The sequence below is a fragment of the Papilio polytes genome, unplaced genomic scaffold (genome assembly GCF_000836215.1).
Source record: "Papilio polytes unplaced genomic scaffold, Ppol_1.0 DF824146.1, whole genome shotgun sequence".
Classification (NCBI taxonomy): domain Eukaryota; kingdom Metazoa; phylum Arthropoda; class Insecta; order Lepidoptera; family Papilionidae; genus Papilio; species Papilio polytes.
Window position 1 is genome coordinate 1,430,073 of NW_013525058.1, and position 24,728 is coordinate 1,454,800.

The 24,728-nt window shown below is 33.0% G+C and overlaps 2 protein-coding genes across 2 annotated transcripts; one reads left to right on the forward strand and one right to left on the reverse strand.

Annotated features, from left to right (window-relative positions):
- Positions 1-35: 35 nt before the first annotated feature.
- Positions 36-15,215, forward strand: LOC106111870 (microspherule protein 1). The gene is made up of 8 exons (XM_013294036.1): positions 36-210; positions 293-629; positions 800-1,018; positions 1,296-1,452; positions 1,894-2,005; positions 2,425-2,578; positions 14,558-14,773; positions 15,096-15,215. Exons 1-8 carry the CDS (start codon positions 110-112, stop codon positions 15,183-15,185), a joined length of 1,386 nt encoding a protein of 461 aa, XP_013149490.1. The 5' UTR covers positions 36-109; the 3' UTR covers positions 15,186-15,215.
- LOC106111869 lies at positions 15,204-24,622 on the reverse strand. The gene is made up of 2 exons (XM_013294035.1): positions 24,535-24,622; positions 15,204-24,408 (listed from the first exon to the last, which is right to left on the reverse strand). The coding sequence occupies exon 2, from the start codon at positions 24,298-24,300 to the stop codon at positions 17,866-17,868; it is 6,435 nt and encodes a 2,144-aa protein (XP_013149489.1). The 5' UTR covers positions 24,301-24,408; positions 24,535-24,622; the 3' UTR covers positions 15,204-17,865.
- Positions 24,623-24,728: the final 106 nt, after the last annotated feature.

Sequence of the window (24,728 nt, forward strand, 5' to 3'; positions counted from 1 at the left end):
GTGATCACACTTCAAATTGTCAAAAGACTTTTTTATTATTGACATTGACATTTTACGCCAAATGAAAAAAAAACAAACAATCTATAATTCACGAATTTAGGGAGCAAAAATGGATTTACCAGCTACATTGTCTAACGCATCCGATAGTAATGAATACCCTGGTGCAACTCCAGCTTTTGATATAGCTCAAGATAATAACAAGAGACGGAGGTTCGTTAACTATCCTATCTTTTGATTCACGCGCATACCCTTGTAAAACGATTCTAATGCTTTGTTTATTATGTCATTTAAGCTCTTCAAGATCAATTAAACGCAGGCGTTTTGATGATGAGCTAGTAGAATACAGTTTGGGACTTCCTGGAGCATCTCTAGGCAAAGGCGACAAAAGAATTCGTACTCAATCGAATACAAGTCAATTGGCGGAGGTTTCTGGTGTGTCGAATACACCCGCAACTCCTGTGCCGCCACCTCCAGACCGCAGAAGGACGTCAAGTAAAGTAACAGGTGGTGGTGGTGGTCTTATTGGTCGCAAATCTCGACGTAAAGGACAATTGAGTCAGTTATCTACTAAAGATTTAGGACGATGGAAACCCACAGACGATCTGGCGCTCATATTAGGAGTTCAACAGGTACATATTATTTTAACATCACTATTGGTCCTATTTTGAATAATTTAATCTTTTATTTCATGTAATTAATTACTGCTCATAAAATATTTGAGAATTTAATTTTAATTCACTGTTAAATAATGTAGAAACACTAACATTGTTTTTTAATTGCATTTTTCTATTTATTTCAGACAAATGATTTGCGTATTGTGCATCGTGGAGTTAAGTTTTCATGTCGCTTCACTGTAGGCGAGCTGCAATCACGTTGGTATGCATTGCTGTACAATGCAGAGATATCAAGAATTGCAGTTGCCGCTATGCGTAACTTGCATCCAGATCTCGTTGCATCTGTGCAACAGCAAGCGTTGTATTCCACTGCTGAGGAGGACTTACTTGGAACTGTAGCTAGTGTAAATATTATTAGGAATCTTATTTTAATGTTTTCCTTTATAAGTAAGTTTGTTAAGTCTTAATTTAAATATTGGGTAATTATTTCCCACTTGAAATGACCGTAAAATTTCTATATATTATCATTTATATTTTCTATGCTATCTATTGATTTAAAATAAACAATTTTCCCTTTAACTACATCAGTGCGTATCTAAATGTCAAAAATTGTAGAATTGACTTAAAGTTCTTTTAACAACATAATTTATTTGAAATGTTTATTGATAAATGTTGTTTTAGAACTCGCACCCAACATTGGAGAAGTTCCAAGAACTATTAGAACAGAATCCACACTTGTTCTATCCGTCTCGTACTGCAAAGTCTTTGATGTCTCACTGGCAGCTACTCAAGCAGTACCAGCTGCTTCCCGATCAAACTGTGCAGCCATTGCCTAAAAGTAAACTTTTTTTAACTTTAGAAATGCGAAAGTTTGGATGGATGGATGTTTGTTACAGTTTGTAGTTTGTTCAGCTGAACAGATTTAGGCGAAATTTGGTACAGATGTGGGGCATAGTCTGGAAGAACACATAGGCTACTTACCTTTGTTTTCTTTGCACATGGGCGTAGTCGCGGGCGAAAGTTATTATTATTATAAATGCGAAAGTTTGGATGGATGGAAGAATGCTTTTTAGTACATATCTCTCTCATAATTATATACTAAATTTCTTATAAATTCTGCATGGATAAAGTCATGGGCAAAAGCTAGTTTGATATATTTAAAATGGATATAATGGCAATGAAAGTTACGTAAATTATATTTTATTGGTGAACTAATTCTATTTAATATTTGGTTTTTCACTAAGAGTTTTGCTTATCATTCATTTTCTCTTTGTTACAGATCAAAACGACAATGTGTTAACATTTTCTGATGCAGAAGAAACAATGAATGATGCAGAATTACAAGACTATAAGGAAGATGGCATTGATATTGAAATGCAGCTTGCGGACAGGTAAAAATTCAAACCATATAATCAAATAAAAGAATATTTAAATAATTTAGTATGGAGTCCAAAAGGGACACTGACTCGAAGGGAACAGTGATTTAATCTAAACTTTTTGACATTATTGGTAACAATAACAACATGTAAATTTCTGTTTAATAGACAATAAGTGATTTTATCCAATATTTAACTTCGAAGTCTACCCCAACTAAAGCTTTAGTTAACTTGGTAATTTATTTGAAGAACAAGGCGATGATAGAAGAGTTATGTACATAAATTTAGCCTGACTTTCAATTTTATTTCAAATCATTGAATTCAAAATTTACATGTATTACTGAAAAAATGTCTACTAAGATATATAATGTCAAAAAGAGAGTTTGCGACTTTACCTACAAATATTCAGATATGAATATAACGTATCGCAATAGGATAGAGAAGAAGGACATAAGGCTGCTGGAGAACTCGCTGTCCCGCTGGCAGGTGCTGGTGCAGTCGGTGGCGGGCGGCAGCGTGGAGCTGGACAAGAACACGCTGGCCGTGCTGCGCGGCCGCCTCGTGCGCTACCTCATGCGCTCGCGCGAGGTCAGTACTCTCGCTAGCAAACACCATGTCGCGTACAGTCAGCGCACTTCGCGGTGTCCCACTTACAGAAAAGTATGCGCCTAAGTTCGCTATTCAACTTTTGTTGTCATAAGTAATAACGCAAAGCATAAGCCTCGAGCTGAGTTGTAGCGGTAGAAGAAATTTTTGTATGTTATCAAAAAATCTACTAATGTTTCACACCATCATTTTTTTATTATTTTAAGCCAGCTGGTGTTGCGACTTCGCCCGCGTGAAATTAAAAATATATGTTATTGACAGATAAATTACCTTTCTGACGGTGTAAGAATTTTTGAAATCGGTCCAGTAGTTTTTGAGTTATTTTTATAAATACAATTATACAAATCTTTTCTCTTTATAATGTTAGTATAGATTCCAAAATTTTGCGCATCGAGTCCGTCTATTAAAATGCATATGTATAAATGGCTATGAGTAATAAAATTGCGCATTTTTATAGGGAATATTCTATCAATTTGTTTCTATAATAGTTGTTTACATTGTTTATCAAACGGACCGGGAAATAACCGAACGTTATGGTAACACGCTGGTGTCAAAATTAGTAACCAGTATCTAATTTGTTGTACCGCTCTCAACTGCGATGCGTGTACTTGGTTTATATCAATCGATATGAATCTAAGTTTATTTTATACAAGTTGTTGCTCGCGACTATACCCTCGTGAATTGAAAAATAATAGTAAAAATATATCCTATGTTACTCAGTGATAACATTAATTATTAATTTTGCAAGAATTTTTGAAATTGGTCCAGTAGTTTTTGAGTTATTTTAATACATACAAAACCCTAAAAATACAAATCTTTAATCTTTATAATATTAGTATAGATACAGTTAGAAATACTCGTTATATATTAAAAAAAAAAACACCGGAAATAACGAAATCGCTAGTGGTTATTTTACCATCACACTCATTGGCAGGTATGCGTTCTTCTGTTTAAGGAAAAACATCTATGACATCTATACTAATATTGTTAAGAGGCAAGATTATCAATATATCGAACACTACTGGGCCGATGTAGTAGATTGATTAATCTTGTATCAAGAACACCCAAAAACGACGTGCTTATGTGACATGAATTTAGAAATAAGCGAAGTGTATTAGTCCAATTTCAAATCCCGTCCGGAGTACACTCTCTGTCTACCCCTCTTTGTTACGGGCGTGGTATGTCGTTTTAAATTAACCATGGTAAATATGTAAACTAGATACGACGTTCTATGTTACCTGGTTATCCTCATTTGTAAAACTCGTTAACTAATGCATTTTTTATGGATATAATAAGATCCTGATAGCATTTAAGGAAATAAATATGTACAAAGAATTATTGGTGTGGATTTTAACCCAGACCTAAAGTGTTGGGTTTTTGAAGAGAAATACCACTTTGGAAAACAAGTTTGTTAGCTTACTAGATAAGAAGCCAATCTATCGGTAACCGTGATTAGCTTATTTTTATTGAGATAGTAACTTTTACCCGTGACTCGGCGCGGAATTGAAAAATATACAAAAGTGAGTAGCCATGTGTTACAGACTATCCTCTACATCTATGCCAAACATCGAGATCTGTTCATCAGTTTAGGCTACAAACTCTAACAAACATCCATCCATCTAAATTTCCGCATTTACAATATTACGAAGTTAAAATACAAAACTCCAACTTACTATATCCTTACATATTACTATAAAAACTTACATACATGAGAGAAATACCCGACTGCTTGAGTTATGTAGGTTAAAATATATCGAATATAATTTCAATAACTAAACTGTTTGAGTTGTGGTTTATTCGACAAGTTATGATTGATAGATAGTAGACCTTCATTGTCATATCTGTTGTGAAAATCGTCACCATGGTGACGGTGAACCTCACATGTGGTATAAATATGCTTTTAAAAGCGATATAGAAAAATTTATTCTGTCTGTATGTGTGAAGTTCACGATCAATGATATGGTTTGAAATTTTAAGTTTAAAATTGTTATTTATTCTAGTCGTTCTAACATTTAGTAAGTTAGATAGAGGTTAGATTTGATTACTTGTTTAGGTACAGATAACTTCCCATAAATTTGTATCGATGGTAAAAATCAATAGGGAAAATAAAGCAAACCGGAAGGTTAATAATAACTTTCAATAGTTATGAAATTTTGATCGATGTATAATTGATGGAAGAATGTATGTCACGGGCTGAGTCCTCAAGGGCAAACCCTAATGACACGGTCAGCTATGTCATGATCGACGTCCAACATCGCGTTGTTTATATTTTATTATCGATTAACCTCAATAGTAATAGTGTCCAGTATACCAAATGCAGTTGCAATTTGAAGGTTTTAACCGGACTGAGGGTAATATAGATTTACATTGGTAGACCCCGCTATAACATCTTCGCACGAATGGGTCGGCTCGCCAGGTGTAATACCAAGACCACACAGAAGACGGGCGTGAAGTGGGAGCAATTCCGCATACAGTCTCATGAGTGTGGTGCCAGAGGCCTTATTTTAGTCCCTTTCCTTTCCCATTTTCTTATACGGAAGGGATGTGAAGGGAAAGTGGATTTGATGGCGGAGGAGACGCAAAGGAAAGGGAAATATCTTCTTTATGTACGTCTCCTTCTCCGTTGAATAAGGAAGGCATCGCATCTGAAATATCGGATTTATATGGGCAATGATCACTTCTATTTCTCGGCGAGTTCAGGTCGCTCGTTTGCAACCTTATAATGTAAAAAAAGATGGTCGAATCTAATCCATCCTTATCTTTTTATTATGTGTGCGCAATTATATTTGCTCCTGTGTTAGATAAGAGATTTTAGTATAACCTCATTCGTCATCTTTTATTCTATTAAAATTAAATTCTACAAAAGCCTTTCCAAATGCCATCGTCATCAACATAAGCAACATTCCGAAGAAAGACAGCATCGCTGTGAAAGGAAGAGTCAAAAAGAAAGGTCAGAAACCAAAACCTATTGACAACACTCCTTTGAGTTACTAATGCGAAATTCTTTTCGTTGAAGCGGTTCATTTATGTAACATCTGCTCATACAAATCATGATCTCAATTCGAGCTTGTCTTCCAAATTAAAGGGTTTGCATTCTAACGTATACTTGACCAACATATAACTGAAATTGTAAATCTATGTCTGCTGGTTGCTTCACAGCTTACACTCTGTTTCCATTATTATTTATTAAAATAAACAATACGCGCACGCCTGTCATTCAAATGTGGTAGGTAGATATTACAGTTTTCTATTTGCCTTGGTCTTGGTACATCCCTTTCTTTCTTTATTATTATTCACTTGTTTGGGCAATATATAATTTCAATGTGATTATTTAATCTTTAGTTTTATCTTGATAAGCAGTTAAACACATGAGATAGACGTGATAATTATTATAATTCACTGAGGCAGTAGCGCGACAATTTATTGTATGAAGATCGGCACGTATGTGGTTTGTGCATAATTGGTACGTATTCAGTATCTGAATGGCGATGTGAAACTTGCCGATGTTTTGTGAACACGCGGCGTGGCGTTCGTGTTTACACAACATTTGCCACAACATCGCCATTGTTTTGTCACCGTTCGCTCTGCCTTATTGAAAACATCGCGTATCAAATAGACGATGGTATTGTAAACTTCAATGGAACTCGGCTCATGTCCGGTGAATCCGTCAAGTGCTTTACGTACGACAGTATTCAACGTTTGTTCTTTTTTTACTTTTTACTCTTTTACTTTATGATATTTATAGCTCTGTGTGATTCGGTAACTGCTTTTTTGTGTTTGCATCTCGTGTTTATGCTGTTACTTTTTGATATTCGATATTGCTTTGTATGTTTTATTCTTGTTTGTATGACGTCATTCGATTCGTTGCAAACTTTTAAGGGTTTATTGTGTTCGTGGTGGGTTAACTTTTATCGCATTATGTGGGCACTACATGTATTTGTAAACTTTGACTGGAATTAGGTCAATGTATGCTTTTTTTGTATCTAAGTCTTTCGTAGGCAATAATGCGTTTACTTTCCGTGTCCAAAATAGTTTTATATAAAAGTATTCTGTAATTAAATGTGAACCAATTTCAAGGACCGACTTGTTTGTTTGAGGCTTCCTATATCAACATTAGTCGGATATGCCGTAAACCTGTATTAAGTACATATTCAAACATACTTTTAATGTTAATTGTTCGAAAGCTACTGCTGAATTAGTTTATGTCCTAGTAATAATAATTTCGTATATAGCTTTCATATAACTTAGCGACAAATTGGATAGAACAGTTGCTTGAAGGTAAGTTCCATCCATTCATGACAATTTCTTGTGACATCATATAATTAGAGGCTACAGCCCTGCTCTATTGTGTGTCCCACATATGTGTTTTATCATTTCGTTAATTTTTTTTACCATTTCATGCCAGAACTGACTCTACCTTCTCTCACGAAACTGCGAAAATTGGCCAAATGCGCCTTTAAAGTTATCGTATCTGTGGTTCATGATCATAATATCTTAACCGATAACCAAACAGCAAGTGAAGAAACGATCTGAGTAAAGGTTATCTGCCTAATTAGGTTTTAATTATATTACGCCCATTTTACCTTCTCTCAAACGTGCCCTATCTTTGAAAGTCATGGTTCTTGATTCTTTAAGATACCCGTTATATGCAATGTTAAGTTTCGATTCAACATTGACATTAAACTCGCCATGTTCAATTTACTGCGCCTACACATTACTTTTAATCGAAATCTCGTATTCCGCACATGCGTAGTTATAAAATACGATTTTATTGTTTCGATAACGGAGTACGGTATTATACGGTAGATTGTATTGGTTTTGGTTGTTTTGCAATAAGATAAATGCTAGATAAACTTATTTATTTAATAAATATCGTAACTTATATGATTTGGTTGAAAAGCAATAAAAAATTATAATAATTATAATCCTTTATTAAATACTTTGATGTTTTTTCGTAATTAGCAATCCTTTTTCTTTAATATTGTACCTGTGTTGAGTTTTATACATTTTTTCCTATTGTTCTAATCCAATCAAAACTTTCTTCGGTCTTCCTCTACCTTTGTAGCCATCCACATTCAATACTAACACTTTCTGGTTTAAATCTCCTTCCTCTCGTCGCATAACATGTCCATACCTTGTTAATGTTTTGCTTCTCAATTTCTCGACCACTGGTGTTACTTTTAAAAATACACACATGATGCAATCATGATGTTTAATGTAATTATTAAAATGATTATAGAATATAGTTATACAATGTTATAATACTTTCATAATTTTTCCTCTTAGTTAGATATTTAATGTTTCCTCCGCAGGATGTTATAGCGATGACTATGTTAAAACACAGGGTCGGTTACTTTTATCAGCACGCGTAAAGGTCTGAATAATTATATGGCCGACTTAATATATGTAAATATCTGAGTAATTATATATCTAAATAATTATGAATATCAACTTGAAAACAACATTGTAAAGGTAAGCTACTATAGATGTAACGGTTCACCGGCCAACTAGATTGACTACTCGGTAGGTACCTTTTGTCAATGATCAATTTTATAATAGTATAGTGGTTTTTTTTTTTAATTCATACATCAACTTGGTTTTCATGGAGCTATCTTGCCCCTGTTTCTCATTGAAAACTAATTCTTATGTTATTCCATTAATATTGTATCTAAGAATAAAGAAGTTGTTATCAATTTTACAGTATTTAACTACTTAATTTATCTCAAATGCTGCTGATAATTGTTACATTTGATAAGGCAATATCTTAAGCCCCTACGTAACGCCAAATACCACACGAGGACAGATTGTTAGATTGTGTATAATTTTAAATATAATACTGACGTGTTTAAACCAAGGGCGTTATAAATGAAATGACTTATGAGTATTTAAATGATTTAGTTTTTGTCATGAGTGTGGAGGTACACGGGTAGAGGTAGACCGACAAATAGATGGATAGATTGCGTGAAAGGTTACATGATTAAGAAGGGAGTGATAACTGAGATAAAGGATGATTTATTTGGAGGATGAAAACCCGGTGCGCCGACCCTACGGGAGTAGGATAAGGTAGAGGAGATGATGATATCATGATGATGATATTATCATAAGATAGACAGTAGAGTTTTGCCAGCTTGAAATAGTTTTAACAACTATTATGTTGTGGACTAATAATTAAAGTAAGTTATTAATAAGTATTCTAAAAGATAAGACTTATTAAACTGATTCAATATCATCTGTTTACCACATTGCGCTTTAACATTAGATGCGATATTGCTGGAACAATCATTTTTTCGTAATATCAACTGTAGCCAGAAACGCATCGTTAACAGACGTTCACTGTAATGTAGGGATGGCTGGTCCTGATAAATTGTTATCGGATACCAGACATGAATGGACAACCGCTTATACAGTTACTGGCAATATGTTCACTGTTATATGAATATTGCATTGTCGGTCCATAAATTGTTAGTTTCGGGTTATCTCGAAAAGTACTGAGTTAAATAAAAACTGAAAATTACACCAGACTAGACAAATACAAAATATTTTGTTGAATACAATGTTAATACTAAAAAGCAGTTTCAATTAAACCAGCACAAATATTAAAATACGATTTAAAATTAAGATAGTACTCGAAGTAATGATAACATCGAATTTATTCAGACTTTTCAATGTTATTTATGCGACTGTGTTTTGGACAAATTTTACGCGCTGATGATTACATAGCTGGTTTTAACGATTTTAAAAATCAAGCTAAAAGTGCTCACGACCATGACCCAAGTAGTATAGGAAAATTACGACTTTCCATAAATTAGTTGAAGCGAACGTGCTTTTAGATAATTTCAAAAATATTGAGTTTTTATTTTGTTGTTAAAGTAAAGCTAGCTGCGACGAATTTGTAGCTTTCAGCTTGTACGAAGTGTATACTTGGACCGTAAGGGTCCTAGTTTTTATGCTACTGGGCTTCATCTGACGTGTTGTTGCAGTCTTGAAACCGTTTCTTTTCTTTGTATACTCTTTCTTATTTTTACTTCCTTCACTAGCCTACATCATTTCAACATAAAGATTGGCTAAATATCTACTTATTCTGGTTGTTAACGATCTATGGTAAGTGTATACTTAACATCATGTTTTCCCTCAATAAGAAACTCCAACTAAGTCAAGTCACCTTTAAACAAAATCGAAACTCAATTATCGCAGGATTGTTATTGGCTTTGTTAATTATCCACGTATGATAACAGATTTCGTTATACCCACCTTTAAGTCGACGAGCATAATCCACGATGATATGCAGAAGCTGACACACTAGGGAAAAATACAATTCAATTGACACCTTGCATTTTAAAATCAGACACCGTTTAAGCAGGCGATCACAATGGAACCGGTTTTTTTTACTTACATACCCGTAAAAACCCCCATGTCATTCGAGCAAAAGTAGCAGCCATTTATGGCTGTTTGCCTCCATGACTTGCCGGTCTCTGCGTCTAACGATCCAACGTCACCCAGTAACGGTACAGTTTGTTATGATGTCGCAGCTAATTTGTAGATGAGGTTCTGATATGGAGATTGTACAGTTATGACAAATCTGAGGAACACGTTCTGGGTAATACTTCATGTGTCTTATTTTTTGAATGCCCTACCGACGTGTTTACAATAATCCTTCGAAATCTTTTAAGACGAGGTACTTAAAAGTTTTTTATTATCACTACTTGATATTGTAATTATTTTAAACAATTTATGTGTTAAATTATATTTTTTTTTTACTAATATACGTTTAGCATTTTTTTCTGACAGTAAATAGTTTAAGTACTTTCTGACAATCTATTTAACCATTTTTGTTTTTATTCAGATTGAGATTACTAAAATTAAATGAACATTTACATGTGTGAGTTTTACAGCAATTTCAGTATGCAATAATGTACTTTTTAGAAGTTTTATTCAGCAAACAAATAGAGTATGTGTTCCTGTTATCAATAAACCTTGTCGTTTACATAATGGGTGTAATTAGTACCATTTATGTTAATTGATTTTGAATAATTACTATAAACACTATAGCAAATCGAGCCTGGTCGACCTAAGAACCAGTTGACTTTTAATCAAGTAAATAATGACTGACAAGTAATATTTCAATGTCCACAAAAGTTCTACGCTATATAAAGATTGAATAAACAACATTGTTAGTGATGTCTATAATTTACCAGTAAGCCGAAGTAGTTATTGATTGTTAAAACTTCACAAATTACTATTAGTTTTAGCGTTACTAGCGCCCTGGGCGATATTTCCATGCCCCGTTTACCTTGGAAAGGGGAAGACAATTTAATGTGAGACTGTTGAATTGGTAAATTTAAGGCAGACCTTTCTGTCCAACGCCCTGGGCAGTCGACATACCGCGTCCTACTCTAACGCTGGCACTGCCATTTTATCTCTGCTTTATTTGACTGTTTAGTATGAACCGTGTTGTCTTTAAACATTGAGTACGATAAAACAATTTATTTGCACTTACACTTAAAGATATTGTTAATGAAAATAAACAAATGACTAATAGTTTATTGCCATCACTTGTTTAAATATTGGTGTTAGTTTACTTGTGTTATCATCGGTTAACTCGGTGCCATATTGTTACTGTAGACTTGAAAAGTGTAACATAGAAAAAAAAATACCATTTACATATTAAACTAGTTTATTTTACTTGTTCTTATTAACTTCAAGGACTTCACTGATATAAGTTTGTTCTTAGTTTTTTTCTCTCTGTTCAATTTGTTTGTGCTAAGACTTTAGCTTGTGGTCCTAGGGTTTAGTTAAAATAATTGTAATATCTTTTGGCGATATCGAAATAATCGTAAGTAAACAGTAATTTTCCACTTACAATACGCTTATACACAAACATGTTAATATAATAAAATACAACAAAAATAAAGTTAATTTCTCACATTATTTTTGTGAGGTTAAAAACAAACCTATGACAATGTGAGTAAAAATTTATAAAAATCAACATTAAAATTTTAATTCAATAAATATATGAGTTAAAGTGAATTTAATTTTCACAACACAATCAACAGCTGAATTTAAAGTCGAACGCGAAAAGGAAACGAAAAACGAGGTTTTATGAAAATTAATTTTTTTCCAAGTTAATTTGAAAAGGAAGTGTTACATTATGACGTATTACCGCGAGGTTTAGACACACGATAGCTCTGTTTAATTCAGTTTCTATTCTTTAATAATAGTACGGTATACCAGACAATAATTGATATTATTTTGTAACTAACAATTATGTAATAGGTACAATGTATTTATTATAAATTTCTTTACCTCAAATAACTGATTATTTAAATTTTTGGTCAACTTCTAATACCTTTAACACAAAGTAACTTTAGAATTACAGTTTGCAGATATAGATGTTGCCATACTTTAATATTTAATTCCAAGTAAATATAATTTATAAGAAGAAACGTCTATTTAAGGATAAGACGAGAAGTGCTGGACTAATTAATGTCGATAGAAAAATATGTAATGTCGATGTTAAATTTCCACTGCGCAAAAGTATACATATATGCAATAAAATTTTCATGTTACAGTAATTATGATGGTGTGTAAAGTATGTGCAAAATACATATACCTTTTTGATAAGTTTTGCGTTCGTTGCAAGACATGATAAGCGCGTTGTCACCAGCTGCACCGCGCCGGAACGCGCGCCGCCGAATACGTATCGAACAAAACAATTCGACATGCATTGTGTTCATTTGTACGATATTAATTGCTTTGTTTTACATTATCGCACGTTATTTGATACCGAGTTTGCCACATTACCTATAAATATATTACGTACCCAATATATTAAAAGTGATTACCATATCTTACTAAATTATAAATGCGAAAGTTTAGATGGATGAATGTTTGTTAGAGTTTGTAGCTTAAACTGTTGAATGGATCCCTATGAAATTTGGCAAATAAGTAGGGGATATCCTGGAAGAACACATAGGCTATTTACTTTTATTTTTTTTGAGTCCCGGGCGAGAGCTAGTTACCTATTAATATATTAAAACTGATTATTACTGTTTGACAAGCATTTTATAGCAAATTCGCTTTCTTTTCAGAGTTTTTATCAACCAATTTCATGGATGAGATAAGAAAAAGGCACTAAAAGATTATCTTTTTTATACAAAGTTATTATTTTATTGGCAATTTCGAATTATATTGTTGTTCACGAGCATGTAATCGTTATGTTAATAGCAAGAAAACAACTCACAATTTTAGTCAGCATTTCGGTCGGTTTGGTAAAAGTCATCTAATGAAGGCTAGGCTTAATGGTTAGAAGTAGAAGTAGCATAAAATGATTTTCCTCAAACCTTTCGTCATTTATATTAGTAGAGCACCTTTACAGTTAAAAAGTGACATAAACCTTACATAATAGAAAACTTAAAGTGAAGTTTGTATTTTCTTAGCAGACTTGCAATCAGCTTTTGATACTCATGCTGATCCGAATCACCTGTTTAAACTCAAAAAGAAAAATAAAAGATAAGCTGTTATCACTTACTACTAAAAATTATCACGGACAGCTTCTGTTTTGTATTTAATAAATTTCGAACAAAAACAAAAGACGAGTAGTAAATTCTGTATCCCCGGAATGGCTCACCTCATTCTTGGTACGTTTATTTAAATATACATAAAAATAAATGCGGAACAAATTACAATATTTTTCACTATTGAATTTTGTATAGTAGTCAGTTGGGTACTAAATATTGTGACGGTCGATCGGCGCTCAGGCAATCGTGTCTGTCCATTGCGAGATACGCTGATAGCTTATCTGTGAAATTAACAAGTAAACAATACGTATCTTCACATAACGTTACATATCTTGTTATGACACAATACTAGCCCACACGAGTACAGTCGCAAAGAAAATTCTTATTCAAATGTTGAATAACCTACGTGGAAATAATTATAGAAGTTATTCATCGTTTTATATTTATTTATTATTTCATAAACATTAAAGGTACAATGGTATTTTGAGTAAATTATTTTTTATAGAACGATTGTTTTTTTTAAATTCTGTATTGTCTCGCTGGATATGGCTCGTTACCATTCTTATTCATTTTCTTGGTTTTATAGTCAACTTTTAAAATTATTTGAAAAATTAGCTTCAGTGAAAAGTGGTAATATTCTATGGTATAAAAATAAATTATTAATTTTTAGATTATGAACCTTATACTTTGATGGTAAAATGGTAAGTGATAGGTGATATAATTTTTACTGAAAATACAAATCAAATCCAGTATGATATGGATGGATGTTTGTTAGTTTTTGACCTAAACTGCTGAATGAATCTCGATGATATTTGCCATAGAAGTAGACATTGTTTGGAAAAACACATAGGCTATTTATTTTGTTTTTTTTAGTTCCATATTAAATTAAAATATACATGTTTCACCCAAAAAAATGACTTGAATGATGTATTTTGCTGTATAATTTTCAATTGATCGTCGTAAACCTTTACACATCACTTTAGCTATGCAAACTACACATTGCAAACTAGTGTAACGACCTTATTGCTTTAAATAAATTATTGTAATTATATACATTTACATTTGTATCTAAAAGGAAAACTTTTCGGTAAATATGTAGTATTTATATAAATGAATTTTACTTATCTTATAGCACCTAAAGTTATTAAATGTCGTGTGTTTTAACTTAATAATTAATTTAATAGCGATCGTGGCATATAACAACGTACATGTACAGTTTTATATAATTACCGTACATGATGATTAAAATTTTATTGATAACTTTACAGTGAGTAGGTATACTTGCTCTGTTAGGTTTTTCTAGTTTTGTGTTTTGAATTAAAAAAGTTTTTTTTTTAATTCGAGACTTAAAATTCAAATTGAATAACCAAAACTTTTTTGTTTAACAAGTTAATTAGTACGGCTCTTAATTAATGTCATTAATAACATGTTATTTTTTATTTAGATTGCGGTCGGTCGCAGCACACGAGATCACACCATCGATGTGGACCTGACGCTGGAAGGTCCTGCAGCGAAGGTGTCGAGGAAACAGGCAACGATCCGCCTCCGCAACAGTGGGGACTTCTTTATGTCATCAGAAGGCAAGCGACCGATATTCGTTGACGGCCGCCCCGTCCTTCAAGGCAACAAGGTGAAGCTCAATCACAACAGCGTTATAGAGGTAAGTAGTTCTATAACCCTGTTTCCACTGTACGATTGGCCTGCTACTTCTGGGAGCAGTAGCGCGCGGCCAATCGCTTAGTCGATAAGGTCTTTGTGTTTTACAATGAACAGTTTAGCCACCCGTGACCATTTGTAATATCAGAAATACTACATATTCGGTGCTCGGTCTCTAACGAATCAGATATTTGGTAATGTTTATGTACGATGAAGTAAATCGATTCCCTCTGTCCTTATTAACCGCGCACTGTTCTAAATTCCACCATGAATACTATTATTCTTTTTATAACTTACTTATTTCTCTATCGCAACTTTGCCAACAGATCGCCGGTCTCCGGTTCGTGTTCCTCGTCAACCAGGACCTGATCAGTGCTATCCGACAAGAGGCTGTCAAGGTCAACATACCTGTGTAACGGAATTCAATAAACCAATTGAATAAACAATGCATTTTTATTTGGAACACATTTATTTGGTCAATTTCAGAACATTTCTCAAAACTAGTTACCACTCAAAAAACAATATACCCATTTAAAATATTTTTGATATCCACGCACACGAACACACACGAAGTGGCTACCGAACGTTCGGAGCGAGTGCGTGGTTCGAGTTAACACATAACGTCTATCACGAAACACTATCACGTGCGTTACTGGCATAAAGATATGCATTAACGTTAAACGACAAAACAAATATTACGACTATAAATATTATTCCTTTACCATTAACTAAACAGTGCTTTTAACCACAGTAAAATATTATTAATTATCTTATAAGAATGGCCAACGATGTGCAAAAAATAAACTTAACAATCCAGTCAACAGTGCGTAACAAACATACATCGAATTCAAAAACACAATGACGAAATTAACATGTTACAACATTTCGAAATCCAAAAACTCATAAAATTGAGCCTCCCAGGTATGGCATGTAAAATTTATTATTTTTATTTCACGGGTGTTAGTTGTTATTGTGATATACATGAGTTATTTTGAGCCGTAATTTTTGGCTTTAACCTATAAACATGCCAATGTGGCCAACTTCGCAAAATTCACAACACAACCTAACTATACAGTACACAATAAAAGATTGGCTCCTACAATGAGCAAGGTAAAACCATACCGTTAAATATTTAAAAATTCTAATAAACTTATACTTAATTAACTTAATCCCCTTAACATATAGATTATCTTTGATAAATAGACAGTCCTATAACCACTCACACTTACATAATATACAATTAAAGTTAATACACATATTGTAAATTAACTATGCTTAACAACTATCTACGAAGGCAACACTTGCTAAAAGATAAAAGCACATTTTTGGTATATTTATTCAACACCCTGTATACAGTATAAAAATAGTGTATCCATAGAAACATGTATAGGCGTTAACACGCAGAAGGCTAAAACGGGATTTGCCTAAGTGAGATCATAATATGCTTTAGAAACAATACATTTCTCTGGACCGTTGCTAAATGTATTACAAAAACATAGTGAATTTTTGCATGGTGTATACGCATAAAATACATGTTAAAATTACGCGCATCTTCCGACACTAATTTTTTACTCGCTCCGTTAAAGCCTTTTCACACGTACATGGTTTCGGCTGTAGCGATTTAACACAAGTTAAGTGTGGCATGACCGTCCCAAAACCGTACAAATTGAAACGACGGGTTGCCACACCGTGCCCACATCAATAGCAAAATAATCCGCGGAAACTTGTTAACTACTATTACCACGAAAATATCGCAACACACACTAGTAAATGCGTAACTTAAACAGTTTGTAGCAAATAGTAAAATGCTACGCATTACTTTTAGTTACGACTGCACAATTTTTTAACCATAAACATCAACCGTGTACGAGTAAAAGGGTTAACATTGCCAAAGCCTTTTTTGGACATTTTACATTTAGGAACAATAATAAATATATTCTATCTTACAAAAAGCATACAATAGTTCATAATTAAAATGATCAGATTTACAATAACATTCTTGCATAACAATGGTTAGAAACTTTACGTTTAAAGGCACTATATGCTGTACATTTAACTGCACATGGATATATTTTAGGACGTTATATTAGTGCTTTGGTAATATCCTAAAACAGATAAAAGTGGACAAAGTGAGACACTTAATTTGAGGCACTGAGTTTTAGAAACACGTTACATATTTCATTTGCGTATTGAAAAAGGAAAATTGGCAGAAGCCAGTGGAATTACATAGCTTTTTAGCCATGTGTGAGTATTGTTAATATTTTCTAACAACATAGCCTGATTATAATGCCATTAAATAGTGACATTATAAAATTTGTATAAATATATCGTATTCAATAAGCATTACTTTACAATAAATATAGTGCACTCTTTGTACTTTTATACTATATTAATAGTATATCCTTCACTTATAATTAGTGTGCTTAAACTTATGTGAGCAATATTTGACCGTAATGTTACGATCATAATAACAATTTCTCTCAGGTAATAACAAAACAGTTTTTCATGAATTATAGAAAAACCTTTATATGATGCTTAACATACCAATATTATCTTATATTCAAAAATCTATGGTGATCCCGCGGGTGTCTTAATTCTTAAAAAATAAACTTTCTATCAATTGTAAAAGTGCTTCAATATAAATATCACTCTAATATCTCCTAACAGTATTTACAATAATGATATATTAATAACAAATCTATTATACCAAATACCAACAGATATTTGTATTATAAAGTTTACTGAAATATAATAGCAATATTTACATACAAAGTTTTTTTTTGGACACAATTTTATAAAAACAATAACTTATGGAATGATTATAGCAGAAAAACTATATATAAAATTTGAAATAACATAACAAAATACAGATCTGATCAAATTGCACTACAAATAAAGTAGCTAAATATATCTTTGTAATTAATCACAATTAAATTTTGGCTTCAATGCTATCATCTATTAAGTTGATAAATAAATTGGGTAACTATGGGATAAATAAATAGAAGGAATGTAAACCATCTTCATGTGGTGGGATATTAAATGGATTAACCATTACTATACACAAGAAAAACCTAAATATAACGCATACAAATTACCTTAGTAATTATGATTTAAACGTATTGTATATTTTAATTTACCAGAAGATATGTCTTCCAACTTTGGTGGTGTTATAATGAACTTTGCATTATTAACAGATTTGTATTTCTTAAATTTCTCAGCTAACACATAAGTATTTTTTCTATAACTATATATGGCCTTTGCTTTGTTATTTAAAGCCATTTTGTCGACAAAATAGTTTTTTTCTATAAATACCCATGGTTGCCATTTTCTTCCCGTCAAGTCTGGATTGTACGCGTCCCTATCGCTCGATGTGCTCGCGTAATGAGCACCGTTTTCATTTTTCTTAATAACTACTTTAGGAATAGAGTGTTTGTGTCTCTTATTTTTTTCTTTATGCCTTTTTATTTGGATCTCATCTATGCTTTTAAGGACATCTTCAAACTTTGGTTTATTCTTCTTTGGATAATTGTGTTTAAACAAATCATTACTTTTGTTATGACGTTCCTCTGACTTTGGTTTATCTTTAGCTATTTTTAAAAGTTTTAATTTATTGAGACTGTTTTGTGGCAAAGGAAGTTTAACCTTTAAGTGGCGTATAGTTTCTTTCAAAGGGGGAATGTACTTTTGTGCGGCTTTTGTTAGAAGTGGTCTTGTTCTATGATAATTTACTAGTTCATTATTTTCAGACAATTTACTTATTTTACTTGTACTTTTTGTATTAAAATCGTTTATTTGAGATGATATGGATCCATTACACTTTGTTATTTTTAATAGAATGCCACAGCTTTTCTCTTCAGACGTGGTGGAGGACACTTCGGGCGAGCTCGAATATCGCGGGCTTTCATCTTTATGGTGGTAAGTTATCGCACTGTCGCAAGTCGATTCACATGAATGTACTATATCATATTGCGTTGGTTGGTATATGGTGTTTTCCAACGACTTATGTAGATTATCTTCGAAGTCTGAATCAGTGAAGTCGCTTTTATTATTCACAACATTCCCTGGTGGTGATTTGGAATTTATCCTTTCTTTATCATATTGTTCTGTTGCTGACTTTGATATATTAGGCGAGATATTCTTAATTCTGTTACACTTTATGTCAGATGCATATGGACTATCGTTTGATTCCGACAAAACTTTTTCCAATGAATCGTTATCGTAATATCGATTGCTTTCATCTGAATACTGAGATTCTCTACGAATAAGAGTTTTTGTCACGTCCATTTGCGGAGTTCTGTACAAAGTCTCTACAAGTTCTGCATCATCGGTACACATTTCACTGCCATAAATGTATTTTATTTTTTCTATATTCTCATTGTCATTGTAAATTAGGGATTCATTTTTCTCTTCGATATCAAAGTCTAATACACTGTCACTTGGCGAATATGGCGCATCAAGAACTACATCTTCAGCTATGTTATCACTAAATACGGTCTCTACACATGCAACGTCTTCAATCCAGGAGTCTTCACCAACAGTTTTACTTTCTGTGTGTTGCTCGATGTTTTCCTGAACAAAATCATTTACATCATCGATTGATTCACTGTCTGTATCAATTTTAGTATCTGTATCAATAACTTCACTCACAGAACATGTTTCAATATTAGGTATTTCATTTGTAAATATAATACTCTCTGTTTCAAATGTAGAGTCGTTTTTCAATTCGTTTTCATAGACATCTTCAGATATTTCAGCCAAGCAAATTTTTTGTTCTTCTTCTGTATCTTCTGTTATAACACATGAATTATCGATTAGGATACAAAAGGATACATTTTCCTCGTCATATAGAGTGGAGATGGAATTACGACGATTCGTTTGAATAATTTCGCATAAGTTTTGGGCAATTAAATGTGGTTCCATCATTTCACAAGGATTAATCTTTTTACGTTTTCTTGGAATCGTATACATGTTTTCAGTGTTCATTGGTTTAATGTCTTCGTTGGTATACGTATTTAAAGCAGAATCAGACAAAGACCGTTTTAAACGCAAACGACGGTCGATGCTTACATCAGATTTAATTATAGCTTCTTCTTCAACGTTACAGGATGATTGTTTTTCTTCCGTTTTATCAAAACTTTCCTCGGTCGATTCGGCGTTTACAGTTTCACTGTTTTCTTTGCTTAAAACACAATCATTAGTAAAATTTTCTGCCTCACAATCTACCACAGAACTATCAACATGTTCTGGGCTAATCAATGTTTCTTTTATTATAGCTCCATCTTCACATTCAGATATAATATGATCATCATCAATATCCCTATAACCTATTTTATCATTATTAGAAATAGTATTGTCTATTTCCAGTGTAGCAGTGAAAGCATTCGTATCATTTTTATGTACTGAGATATCTTCAGTATGATTGGGATCTGTGCACTCAGAATGTTCTGAAACTTCTAATTTTTCAGAGATAGGCAATGTTGAATTGTTTGTATAATCGTCATTTATAGGATTGTTAGAGCAACTATGAGTATCGATAACGTTATCTTCATAGGTAAGACTTATTTTTGATTCATGTAATGATTTATTTTCTTTTAATACTGCCTCCTCATTACGTATTATAAGGTTTTGAATTATTCTCGAATATAACCGTTTGTTAAAGTAAACATCTCTATTCGAAACTGGCGTGGATACTTCAAGAGCTTCACTACATTTAGTGTTTTCGTTTTTATTACTTTTTACGTCCGACGACATTAAATCGGTTAAAAGTGTAGGTTCCTCTGAAGTGTTTGGAGGTACATTCAACTGGACCTCGGAAGTTTCACTATTATTACTGAAATCGACTTCTGACGCGATTATTTTATTTGACATCATCAAATTACTGTCATCTTCTTGTACGTCTTGTTCTTTTTCAGACATACCATGGTAAAAAATTTTACTTTCAAAGTCGTTATCTATGTTTGAATAACTTTCTTTTGCAAGATCAGAATTTTCATTTTCATCAATACAATTTGATTCTTCAGGTTGTGAACTTACATGAGTAATATTTTCAGAATCCTTATTAGAAATAAAATCTTGGATATTGCATTCTTCTGATAAAACATCCTCATTTTTATTTTCATTTTTATCAATAATTGTATCAACTGTATTAGTTGATATACTTAAATTTGTATTTTCTGAATTAAACATTATGTCATTTTCAGTTTCAAGACATTTTTCATCTTCCATTTCTGTAACATTAGATTGTGATGGTAATATTTTATCGGAAAACTCTTCTTCTCCAAGGTCCTTCAGTAATTGTAAATTTGTTTTTTCTTCACTATGATTCGAACTCTCATCTTCATTTGGTATGTTGATGCTACTGTTTGTAGACAATTCAGCTTTATCGAATGCTTCAGAAATATTGATCTCGTCATCAATTAAATTTAACAACGACTCATTAATATTATCCTTTAGAGAACTATCCCTCGTTGATTCTATATTGCTTCTATTTAGGCTAAAGTCAATTGCAATATCTGAAGACAAACTAGACTCTTCCAGATCATTATTTATCTTTGGCAAGACATTACAATCTTCCTGATCAAAATTACTTTGATTTAGAAATTTCATACTTTCATCGTCTTGCAGAGTATGAGGCGACGTAATACTATCGTCCGTTACCAACTCTTGCTTTTTGGTAACGTGCTCGTTATCGGCATTACAATCACGAATAATATTACACTCGTTTTCATTATTTTTATTCATATCCGGATTTTTTATAATAACACTGTCCGTCCTGAATTGTGGTTTAGTTACGGGACTTAATTGGCTTTCTTTAGATTCTATGTCACTTTTCCTGAATTTGCGATATTTGCTTAGTTTTGAAACATTGTTTTCAACTTCTGCTTTTGGAGAAAAGAGCGATAATTTATTTGAGTTTTCAATTTTATTCAAAGTGCTGCCTTTGTCTTTCTGTTCAGAATCCAATATAGGTAAGTCTTTAACAGGTGTAGGCGAATTCACTGATTCCATATTATTAGCATTTATAAACTGCTGATTAATTTCGGGAAAATTTAATTCAATATCATTATCTAGTCGAGGTAAAGATGCTAAACATACACTTGAGTATTCCAAATATTGTAAATTATAATTTGGTTTGTCAGGATCTAAGGAATTATCATTTCTGAACTGTAAATTATCCATAGAACAACTTGTAATATCTCTTGAAGCATTTTCAAGATTTAGACTTTGTGCATTTGCAAAACTTCGGTCAATATTACTTTTATCAGTTTTATTTAAGAGTATTGGTTTTGAAGCAATAGGATTGGATACTTTTTCTATTATTCTTTCATCTAATATGTTTTGAATGGGAGTAGCATTTTCAGCATTTAACATTTTCGGGCTGCAAAGCTTTATTTCAAAGTTACATCCTACTTCTTTATGAATAACTGACTGGCTTATTTTCGCTTCAACATCTAGAGGTGATACTGGTCGGGGTATAGCATTCATTGGTAGTTTCGTCATAGTACTTTTTAAAGGAGCATTATACTCCTTTTGTTGTTTCATATTGAATGGTCTCATATTTGTAGATTCAATAGCTTCTTCGAATTGGTTAAGTAACTCAATGTTATTATAACCTTTGATATTTTCAGGTAATTTCGATATTTTTTGTATATGGTCATATTTAGCTAGTTCTTCACTTGGTACATTTACCAATCCCAAAACATAAAGCTGTTCCTGTTTATTTGCACTTTCATGCTGATTCTGTAAGTTTTTTAAATCATCTCTACCTTTTGAAAGTGTTTCTTCCTTGGTCTGTTCATTGGTTTCATCATCCCCTTCATTCCACATTTGTAAAAATTGTCTTACATTCAAGTCTTTTTTTACTTTAGAACTTTTACTACTATTAGGAACTTGAGCTGTGACATTTCTAGGTAAATATCCATATCTATAATCAGGTGGTCTGTAAGTGTGATGATCATTTGGAAAGCCATTGATATGTGAGTCTAAGCTTCTTACACTTGCAGTTGATGATTGACTTACATAACCACAATCTTCTTGAGTTGTATGTGTCTGGGCTGTATCATTGCTAGTATTTGAATCAGATGGAGAAATTGCAACAGCAGTTGGAGAGAAATGTAAAGGATGTCTCAATAATGGGCTATGAAAATTAACTGAAGGGTCCAAATTTCTTAAATGAGGTACATAATCAAAATTTTTCATAGGAACATTTTCCTTTCGATAAAGTGGTAGCTGAGAAATTCCATGCATATTAACAGGCGGATAATTAGGGTAAACAATTTCACCATTCATAGTTTTTGTATGATTAGCATCATTTGAGTACATACTATCAGAAACTGAGATTTTTTTACTCTGTGATGCTTCATAATCAAGATATATCTTATTGTTGTTAGTGTAAGGTAATTTGTTTGGTATCACTGATTTGGAACTATCAGAGGGATAAGGGAACATATTATTTTGTATACAATTTGGTTGCAGTGGCCCATAAGGAGGGTGAATTATTTGGTTACGGTATGCAACATTCAAATTTGCTTGAGGACTAGGCCTTTGATATGCATCCATTATTGGTTCCCCCATCCTTCTGTCAATATATTTAATTGGAACTTGTGGATAGAGAGGATAAGAATGTGGTGGGGCAGATTTTTGTGGATCAAAGGCATGAGGTGGGAATGGTGCATGGAATGAATTTGGATAATTACTAATATAATCATACCTGCCAGGCGGGTACCTCCCCTTTGTTGGATATGGCCTAAATCGAACATTAGGATCTTGGTAATACTGTTCTGGATACAGACGGCTGTGGTCCTCTTGAACTGTTCGATGAGGTCTTATAATTGGCATTGGTCTTGGACCAGCACAACTGGGATAATCAGAATACTGGTAGAGTTCAGGAGCACCATAAGGTCTTAGTGGTCTGACATTAACATTATTAGTTGGCCATCCATGAGGGCCATTTCGAGGAACTCCAGGATTTAAATTAGCCACAGGAATTTCTGTAACTCTTAAGTTTTTTTGCTCATTGCAAGCTGGACCAATTGTATAAGGCACATCACAATACTTTGGTTCTGAAGGCAAATTCACTTTAATATTTTTTAGCATAGTAGCATTTCTGTCTGCAGGGTAGTTTGATTCATCAACTTTTTTTGATGTATTGTAAGGTGTCACCATTATTCTTTGCATGTTTTCTTGGAATGTTTGTCTAGGAGATATGTTTCTTGGCGGCTGATATTCCGACATCTTATGAGGATAGTCTGGAGGTTGCCGATATATATTGTCTGAGCATGGCCAAGAGTCAGATAATATTTTCTTCGCAAAACCGTCGTTGCAGTTTGGAGACGGCAATATTCGATCGGGTCCGATGATCGCACACGGCCGCGAGGTCTGTACATCCACTTTAGCCAAAGGATTAGCACCAATATCTTGATATGGTTTGGAGTTATTTTGTAGGGGATTGCCGCTCTGGGCGTACTTTGTGCTGCCATCGTTGATATGTCCACCCAGAGCAGAATCGGTTCTCAAATCTTTAGCGTTCATGACAACCGATACACGGGTGTATTAAGTGTTGACTTTTGGTCATTTTTTGATCATTTAATGGATAAGTTATCCATTTACCTCAAACTCACAACAAAATTATGGATCATCCTGAAATATAAACAAAATATCAACACCTATGTCATCTGTCAAAACACACTGCCACATGCACTGTAAACTTTTAGAACAATTTAATCAATACTTTACATTCCTAGCACATTTAAGAAAGAAATATACCTGCAATATAACTTTAAAGGTATAAAACATCAATATTATTTCCTAGGTGACACCGATTTATTACGTCCATGTACACCTTCCATATAATCGGTTGTGTTGCCTTTAAAAAAATCAACAGAGAGTTAAATTGCCCTTTAAATTGCTTTAAAACCAAATCGTAATCAAAATAAAAAAATGATTTTATTACAACCTTA